The 9,803-nt window shown below is 42.1% G+C and overlaps 1 protein-coding gene across 1 annotated transcript; it reads right to left on the bottom strand.

The window, feature by feature from the left end:
• Positions 1–187: 187 nt before the first annotated feature.
• On the bottom strand, positions 188–9,474 carry LOC100704596 (myosin light chain kinase, smooth muscle). Its single transcript, XM_003441914.3, has 18 exons — positions 9,370–9,474; positions 8,750–9,113; positions 8,001–8,147; positions 5,862–6,014; positions 5,629–5,763; positions 5,157–5,201; positions 4,936–5,066; positions 4,689–4,845; positions 4,298–4,606; positions 4,100–4,196; positions 3,798–4,001; positions 3,387–3,604; positions 2,598–2,721; positions 1,767–1,919; positions 1,485–1,614; positions 1,282–1,363; positions 968–1,108; positions 188–745 (listed from the first exon to the last, which is right to left on the bottom strand). Exons 2-18 carry the CDS (start codon positions 8,898–8,900, stop codon positions 540–542), a joined length of 2,583 nt encoding a protein of 860 aa, XP_003441962.2. The 5' UTR covers positions 8,901–9,113; positions 9,370–9,474; the 3' UTR covers positions 188–539.
• Positions 9,475–9,803: the final 329 nt, after the last annotated feature.

Here is a 9,803-nt window from a genome sequence, read left to right as displayed (position 1 = left end):
GTTTGATACAACAAGGTTTTGTTTTGGTTTTCTCAAAAGTTCAACTGACTCAGAGTCTGAATTTGGCAATAACCAGCTCAGAAAAGTTTGACTTTCCTGGGTCAGAACTCACTTTATCTGTCAGTCACTTTAATGGTGGATAATCAATGCATACATTCTTTGAATGTCAAAAAGTCACATTCATGAATCATTTTAGAACATTTATTTCTGAAAAAGTGTGCTTTAAATCTTCAGCGTTTAATACATTTAAACAATATTTAGATGTGTAAAATGTACATGTTTTTATGTGATTACAGTCACAGGAGAAAGACTTACCCTATAAGTACAACACCTTGTGCATTAGTAGCTGAACACATAAATACAGATTTTCTGAGTGCACTACTAACTACTTTGGCATCTGTACTAACCTTATCCAGCAGACAAGGTAACACCCGTGTATTTGTGTTGAAATTACGTGCAATCAGGAGGTCGTGACTGTCCATTCATATACCGACAAGACAAAAATTCAGCTTGGTCCTTTTTGCAATGAAGAAAAGTTGTTACAGTCGCACTTTCAGTTTGGCAGAGCACATTGCTTCCCCCAGTTTGTTTCTGGCCTTGCATACATACACCCCAGAGTCAGAAAACTTCAAATCAGCCAGAACCAGAGAACAGAGCCCCTCTCCATGATGCTCTATGGTCGCTCTGCGAGATTCAGGCACCGGCTTCTCATTGTGAAGCCATTTCACCTCTGGCTGCGGGTACCCTAGGATTGGAAAAAAGTAAAATTACACCAAAAGAGTACAAAACAAGACAAAAATCCTCAAATACAGAGAGCAGCTTAATTTATTGTTTGTGCTAATGACTTGTGATGACTGAGGTATTTTTCTAATAATTGAGAAATTTACATGTTTAAAAATAAATGACTACAAATGTTGATCGTAGGACTACGTTGTTTCTCATACAGTGTGTTAATCTGTTACTCTACCATTGATAACACATGTTAGCTGAGCAGCTGCTCCTACAGGGAGGGTAACGTCCTTAAGGGCCTGTTGGAAATGAGGCTCAATCTGGAGCTGGTTATCCAGCGACCGGATGGCCTCCTCTGCCTCTTGGCTCCAGCTTGGCTCTGCATGAGAGTGCGGATGATGACGATGAATAACAAGGAAACAAGGCTTTACTGATCATAAGAGGCTAAACTTGAAGTGACAGTCTGAAACAGCGAGTCATCTGCCACATCCATGTAGATCTAGGACATGGGAGGGTATTGTGTGTATGTGTGTGTCCCTTTATCCGTCTTACCCTCTGAGGAGTTGCCAGCAGAGACTGGGCTGCTGGTGAGGTTAGCCATTCGCTTTAGGGCCAAAACAGCCTTGCCAGTTTTCTAGAAGTTTAAAGGGAAAAATAGAATTGGTTGACCAAACTTTTTGAAAACATGCATTGAGATTATTAGGGACTGATTGTTGTTTTTTTTAAGTACTCCTAAAACCAAAAAAATCGGACACCTTCCACTTGCGCTTGGCCAGAAAATGTCTCATCTTCTCCTTATTGAGGGACTTGGTGGGCCTGCGGTTTAGAGGGGTGAAAGAGGCCATCCAGCTATGGGCAAGCGCCTCGGTACATGACAGCCTGCGTCTAGAGTCAAAGTGGATGGAGATAAAGGAGCAAGTGTATGTGGTTGATGAAATGTCTTTGATATTCATATTCACAGTTGGTCAGACAGTTTAGCCGTACGTAAATTCATTGAACTACAAATGGATGTTTCTAATAAGGAAAGGCATTCAAACCTCCGGTCCTTTTGCAGCAGGGAACTGATAAAGTCTTTAGCTTGGTCAGAGATGTCCTCAAAACTTTCTGGGTCAAACTCGTAGCTGGCAGCAGTGACGAGAGCAAGAGTCTCAGCATCGCTGTTTCCCTGGAAGGGTGACTCTCCACTGAGTCTAGGCAAGGATAAACATGAAAGCAAATAAGCTTCCACAGAAATTACACATCCTCATTTGAGGCTCCATTACCCAAAAATGGTAGTATATTGTTGCACGCCCTTCTGCCTGCAGAGCTTCCCTAATTCTTTGAGGCATACATTCAACAAGGTGCTGGACATATTCCTCAGATTTTGGTCCATATTGACATGACAGCATCACAGAGTTTCTGTAGATTTGTTGGCTGCACATCCGTGATGTAAATTTACTCTTCCAACACAAGGTGCTCTATTGAATTGAGATCTGGAGCCTGATGTATTGATACAAGGCAGGATGGATCAATACTTTCATGTGGTTTACTATCATATGAATGTTGCAGTAAAAAATAAGATTGGATCAGGCCATGTTTATCAAATTTTTTGGTGACACTGTGGAAAGTTTTTTGCACTTAGCTGGTAGGAATGGTACTCAGTGTTGTTTTCTGCCACTGTAGCTCATCTGCTTCAAGGCAGATACATTCATATTGTTTTTCCATTCATTCTCGTTAGGGCTCATACCAAGGAAGCAACAGTAGATGGTTCACTGATGCCAGTGTACATAGTGTACATTGTCCCTTTTAAATAAATGTAACTGACATAAACATAAAATCGGTGTTCTGTGTCCAAGTCTGTTATTGTGGTTCACTGTAGTTTTACTTACAAGATGAAGCAGATAACTCCAATGCTCCACATATCAGTTTCCAGGCCCACAGGCTCATAGCTGATAACCTCAGGGGCCACAAACTCCGGCGTGCCATGCATCACCATCAGCGGCTTACCCTCCTCTGAAGAAGACAAGAGTTTTTCAGAATGTCACTCTCAAACTTATCTTACGATTAGAAGATGACCTGCTCTACCTCCTGAGCTACATCGACAGAGCTGCAGTTGATATTTGTTTCTTTTAACTTATTTACAGAAGGCTCTAATCACCTCTAAACAGACCACCCACTCTGGAGCTGCTGCATCTGGAGAAAAACGCTGAAATTTCCCGCATGAATTCGCTCCACATGCCTTGATACCTTTACTGAGTTAAAGTAGCAGCTCGGCAATTATCTATTTAAAGACCTGTAGGGATGTGACATGCATTGTAGATCTCTAGGAATTTAGACACTCCCTGATGTTATCTTCATGCATAACATTGGCTGTGTTATTCTTCTTGCGTTTTCAAACTCAAACATGGCAAAGTTCAAGAGGTTGAAAGCATACAAAGATACATTTATGAGTAGAAAACTGTCAGGAATGATGAAAAACCTTAAGCGGTGGCACTCTTTCATCCAAATGGAAACATCTGGTCTGGTCTTTAACACTATGTGCAATATGTGTCTTGAGAGAATAAGCAAGGCCTTCCCCTTTTGAACTGTGCACTGATAATGATGTACCAACCAGTTATGCAAGTTTTTTTTCTTTTCTGTACCTAGTAGGACATTTCAAAATCTAGTATCAAACTCACCCAGTTCAGTAGCCAGACCAAAGTCGATGATTTTGATGCGGGTACCAGTTGTATCCACACAGACGATGTTCTCTGGTTTGAGGTCCAGATGAATGATATTCTGTTTGTGAACATACTGCATGCCCTCCAGGATCTGCTGCATGTAGCGGGCACTGGTGGGCTCTGTGTGCTCAAAGTTTTCATCCACGATGCGTTCAAAGAGCTCTCCACCTGCGATGCTAGGCAGGCAAATAACCATTCAGGGCCATGCAATGGTATGTGACCATCAAATTTGAACTTATAATAGATGTAATGCATTTAACCTCTCATGTATATACCTTCTATTTCCACAACATCCCATAGTGATATCTTTAAATGGAGTGTACCCACTACAATAGAAAGGTTTGCTTTTACTAAACTAAGATGACTTACTACTCCATGACCATGACCATCTCTGAACGACTATCATATGCAGCCAGACACTGCACGAGTTTTGGATGGTGAAGCTTGTTCATCAGTTCAATCTCTTTGCGAGCCGCTTTCCTCTCTTTCATGGTCCGAGCTCTGTAGAACTTCCCTGCACACTCCTGACCCGTCTCTTTTCGGGTCATCCGGTACACCTCACCAAATTTTCCTCTGGAAATTTGAACATTTAAAACAAAAACAGTAAGGGAGGATTATAATTCCTCAGGATTGAAAGTTTTAGATATGGATGCACACTTAGAGACGCTTACACTCCCAGCTTCTCATGCACATTGTAGTGGTCCCTGACTTTATTTTGGGTGTCAGGGGTCACGATGACGTATGACTCAGGCTCCGCTTTCCTTTGCTCTTTAACACAAATAAAAGAAATGACAAAAAAGACATCTCACAACCGGTACCACCAAAATATAACTTAGGAAATAAAAACAAAATTAAATTCTGCTACTCACTGGCAGTTGCCATCTTGACACAACCAGACTCCTGACTCGGTTCACTGATTCCTGCAGAGTTATAAGCCCTGATTCGGAAGCGGTAACGTCCCAGAGGCTCCAGTCCTGACTGGACGTGGTAGGATGTGTTCTTACAACGACTTAATTCAGTCCAGCTCTCAGATTTGTCTGAGCCATCCTTACAGACCTCCAAGATGTACCCCAAAATTGTCGTGCCGCCGTCGTAGCTGGGGCCAGACCAGGACAGAACCAGGGACTGAGTGGATAGTTGGGAAACAACAGGCTGGGATGCTGGCGGATTGGGCCGGTCTGAGGAGAAATTAAACATTTTCGTGAAATTGCCAATATCCAAATTCTCCCTGTGTACAGTCATGTCAGGAATTTATCTCACCTACAACACTGAGGGAGATGGTGTGCTGAGCAGAGCCTGCTCTGTTGCGTACAATGACTGTGTAGGAGCCTGCGTCCTTTGGATCAGCACGAAAGATCTGCACGCTGCTATGGTTCGGTGTGGTCCTGACTGACATCCGCTGTCCTCCCAATATAGCCTGGAGACAGAGACGGGCAGAAGTGTAAGTTAAGACAAAGGTAAAATTATGGATAAAATGTTAAAAAAACAACCAGTCTAACATTCTTACCTTATCCCTGTTGTAAATCCAGCAGGAAGCTACAGGGACAGAGCTGGACTTGAACTCACAGCGCAGTAGGGCCTGCTCACCTACTTGAACCTCCACCTGCTCTGGTGGGTCTACAAACTCCACAGGAGGCCCTGAAGAAAAGCAGAGCTAGTTTGTGTCCAAGAAAAAAATAATAATAAAGCCTGAGCTAAGTGCTGTTCAGTACATAATGTGGTTCCTACCTTTACTGGTTGGTACCTGGTTTTGAAGACTGATTTCTCTAAAATCTGTGGAGATTGAGGAAGTAGATTGGATTTACAGGTGTGCTATCATGTGAGAATTTTAAAAAGGAACTAACCAATGGCAGTGAAGCAGTCATGTTTGGTTGAACTGGCAAACAAGAGCCATTTTTGTATAGTTTTAAACAAGAAGATGCTAAAAATGGGATAGACTGCAACAGTTCTTACTTACAGCCTGCTTAAAACTGAAATTTAAAAACCAAACACACAACATTTTGTTTGTTTTGTCGGCATGCATGTTTCCTCTTCCCTGCCCTCTATTATCATGAGCATATTTGCTATAAATTTGCATTATTTTCACAGGATTAATAGCATTCATGGCAGGAATAAAAGCAGAACAATTGGGAATTTTAATGCGTGTGTAACATTAAAAAGATTTTAAGGAAGTTAAACAAGTGGTCATCATTGAGCCTACCATTGTCCCTTTCTTCTCTGCTTTGCCTTGCCCCTGCCGAAACTGGGAACAATTCAGCGTTTTCATGTGACACAGCCTTGAATGTGACCTCACTGCGCAGCTCACGGTTGATTGTTCTGGGAATTTCCTTTGTTGCTGTTTCATTGTTAACAGAGTGAATCAGGCTCACTGTAAACAGATCATTTCTATGCTGCTGTGCTGATTATTAGTGGCTTTACTGGACTTTATGTTACCTGTGACATGTAACAGAGCAGTGCTCGACTGTTTTCCTGCAGGATTCTCAGCTATGCAGGTGTACCTCCCGGCATTTCCAGGTGAGCATCGGGTCAGGCTCAGACATGCAGCACCGTTTTCGAAGGAAATGTTACTCGTACGCAGTTTCTCACCTAAACATGAGCAAACATGGTTTTATTATAGTTGTAATGAAATGCTTGAACTAATTATTATATAATTGCTTTCGTTAACAGACCTCATAGTATCATGTTATCTCAACAGACCTCTTTGCTTTCAGACTGCTAGCTTCCATGTGGGTCTTAGAGTTTCCAAAAGCAGAATGGGAGTCAGAGACAGATTTAGGAGACGAACTCCCACTCTACTTTTAAGATTAGACACAAAACCTTCCGTGGTGATAAAACTTACAGTTAGAGCTGGATCAGGTGACTCCAAATTACCCTTTACTTATGCTAAGAGATGGCTTTCTTCTCCACACTCTTCACTCCCCACATGTTTATGTACCACTGTCTAACTCTATCGTTCTTCTATCTGACCATCCCTCTCTGTTTTGGGTGATATTTGAAATAAGTGTTGTATTTTTACTTTCTTAATATTTCTAGCCAATCTGTAGACTCTCCCTCGGGGCCTAAATCACTTTCACGTTTTGTGTCTGCTGGTGTTTTCCTAGATTTTGGGGGGATTTACCGGAGATTCCAGGCAAACCAATCTAGTGAAATGCACAGCTGTTACATGAGTCATACAGTACTGCGAAAAAGTGTCAAGCCTCCCCTCATTTCTTTATATTTTGCTTCCAAGGAGCTGGATTTTCTTGTAATTGTTTTTTTAGAGTGATCTTGTGCAATAGTTCTCCAGGCTTCCTGAAGGTCTTTCAAACGTTTTGCTCACTCGCTTTTCTGACAAGAGACTCACTGCACTAGTGAGTCAGTCCAGTCCTTGCACCTGACCATTTTCAAAAGACTAGAAAAGAAGAAATGGCAATTCTACACAACTATCCATCTCATATGAAAAAGATGTTACAAATCAAGTTCTTGGGGAAGAAAATCCAGCGAAGCCCTGGCACAGGACCTAAGAGGGCATCTAGCCTTTCAAATTATCCACCAAGTGTTCACTAATGCCTCATCAGACATGGTCTCAGTGGAAGCGTGGCTGTCAAGCAGCCAAATTGTGAAGTTACACAAACTACAGAAGAACTGGACTGAAAATCGAGAAATCTTATCTAGTGATGAATCCAAATTTGAAATGCTTGGTTCAAAGCACGGTCAGTATGTATGGAGATAAGAAGAGCGATACAACTGTGAGTGCCTACAGCATGGTTGAGGCTCTGTCGTGGTTTTGGGCTGTATTTCAGCCAGCGGTGGTGAAAATCCTGTCAAAATTGATAGAATTATGTATGCAGAAATGTACCATCAGATTTTGATCCATCATGCAATATTGTCTAGAAAACACCTGAAAGGCAACAACTTCATTTTTTGGCGTGACAATGATCCCAAACACACTGCCAAGCAAACATGCCCATGATGGCCCACACTGGGCCCCAAGGTTTGCTGTGTGAAAGCATATCTGAATAGAAAACACACAATGGAACACTATTCATCATAGATTATCAGTCTATTAGTCTCCCCAGAGCCTGGACCTCAACATTATTGTAGCAGTGTGGCATCATCTTGACAGAGAACAGAACAAAAAGCAGCCAACATCCAAAGAAGAGCTTTGAATGTCCTTCAGGAAGCCCGGAGAACTATTCCTGAAGACTGCTTAAAGAAATAACAAGAATGCTGTGTTAAAGAATAAAAGTAAAAACTTTCCCCTTACATACTGTATACTGTATGTTTGCACGTTTCACTAAGTCACTGCACCTATTTCGAGGGGTGGCTCAATACTGCACAGAACAGTAGTACATAAAGGTATTCTGTCAATAATTATCAATCAGCAATCAATTCACAAGGTTGATCATGCAGTATTTTGTGTATGCAGCATTTTGCACATTTCCAGTGTTTGTACCAATGTTGTATAAAAATACAGTAAATTCCTGCATTCCAGATTATAGTAGATAACTGTAATTTATATAGTAAGATTACTGTAAAAGTTACAATAACCTGGACTTGAATAAAGTACAAAATCTCCTACATGTCGCTTACCATTGTATAGCCAGGAAATGCTCATCGGTTGGCTCCCTGTGATAACACCTTTAAAGGCAGCATCACTTCCTGCACAGACAGTACAGTCTCTGAGTGGCTCTTCAAAGCGAGGTGCTTCCAAACTCTGAACTTGTGCCTGTTTGTCATCTTTACAAAGAAAAAGGTGAAGGACAATGGGTTTAGTTTTCACATATTTTTGCTTGTCACTGACCCAATCAGAACAGGGCATCTTATCAAACCCTAAATCACAGCCTCATGTTTTGTGTGTGTATGTTGCCAAAAATGTATTTGAAGATCACTATCTTCCACTGTGCGGCCTCCAGACGGGGAAGCATCAGTTCATCTGCTGTTTGAGTAATAAACATATGTTACATCTGTGAGCGGCGGGGAATTTGATGTCGTGTTTTTTAAAAAATGTGTGTTTGCAGTTGTTTATTTTGGTCTTGGAATGTCCAGCAGAGTGGGAAATGGGTGGCTGCCAGTGGATGGAGGACTGCCATCAGACTGTGTGTGTGAGCGTACATTAGGGGGAGGAGGGGAGGGGGTGGCAGGCTGTCTATACAGTTTACAAAGTACAGCTTTCCAAACACAACATTGAGTATTGCACAAACATCTTTCTGTCCTTTGCAGCGCTCTGTGACAGTTTTAGTGAAAACACAGACAAGAAGGGGTGCATCCAGTGAGAAATGTTCTATTTTCTAGTTCAAATGCATAAAAGTTAACATTTTACATCTTTTTCGAGGCCTTACCTGTTGCAGATGAAAATCTCAGTTTGTTGTTTCCCACTAACTTCCTTTTAATGTTACCCAGTCCATTCTCTTTCTGATGTTTCGGTTGAGGCTTGAGGGCGAATCGTAAGGTGGACACAAAAGTCTTTGGCGTCTTCCCATCTTGGTCCATCTTTGATTTCAGATGATAGCGAGTCAGCAGCTGTAGATCAGGCACTCATCTGTCAGGCCTCCTCTTCTTCTCTTAGTTGCGGTTAGACTTACTCCATCTAGAAGCCTTGTGTGAATCTGATGTGTTGCATGCTCACCCTGTCTGCATTCGCACGTCCTTTGAGATGCAAACAGGAGGAGCCTCTGCTTTCTTCTGAAATCACTGCCTCTCCCTCTGCCCCAAAGTTCACAGGAAAAGGGTCAGTTTTATCAGACGGATAATTAGAAGCACACATGTCCAGCCCCCACTGACCCTCTGCACCGAGAACAGAAGGAAAGACAGAAACACATGTGACAGAAAACAAAGGAGGCACTAAGAGAGGTTAGGAAATGTGTGGGAGGAAGAAAACACTCAAGCTGAAGAGAAAAATAACACAATAAGGTGAGGATTAAAAGCAACACACACCAAAGGAGAGTAAAAAAACACTTACCTGCATGAATATAAATAGTATTTCTTCTCAAAACATGAGTACAGTTCCCACAGTCAGCTTCCTTGAGCCATTTTACTCTCTTATATACCCGCGGAGCCACACCGCCAGAGCCACTGCAGGAATCAAGAAGAGCCAGTAGGACAGCTTTTTCTACTGAGCATTCACTCAGGTGAGCAGCACACAACACTGAGACATGTCACTGAAGTGAATCTCTGTAACTGTGGGTTTGTGGGGTTGACTTTCTTTGACAGAAAGTAGAGACGGGTGACCATGTGACCACAGTGAGCACCACTTGTAAATGAGACACCTTTAATTCTATTGATATGGGAAAGCTGCTGGTTGGGTGTGTCTCCAAGGTGTGCTTTCATTACTCTATTGTTGAACAGTTGCTATCTACAGACTGGTTTTCTCTGGTCTACCTTACGGCCATGTGA

Source organism: Oreochromis niloticus, linkage group LG8, assembly GCF_001858045.2.
Source record: "Oreochromis niloticus isolate F11D_XX linkage group LG8, O_niloticus_UMD_NMBU, whole genome shotgun sequence".
NCBI lineage: Eukaryota > Metazoa > Chordata > Actinopteri > Cichliformes > Cichlidae > Oreochromis > Oreochromis niloticus.
The sequence above is the reverse complement of the archived record's forward strand: the minus strand, read 5'-3'. Positions and strand labels throughout refer to the sequence as shown.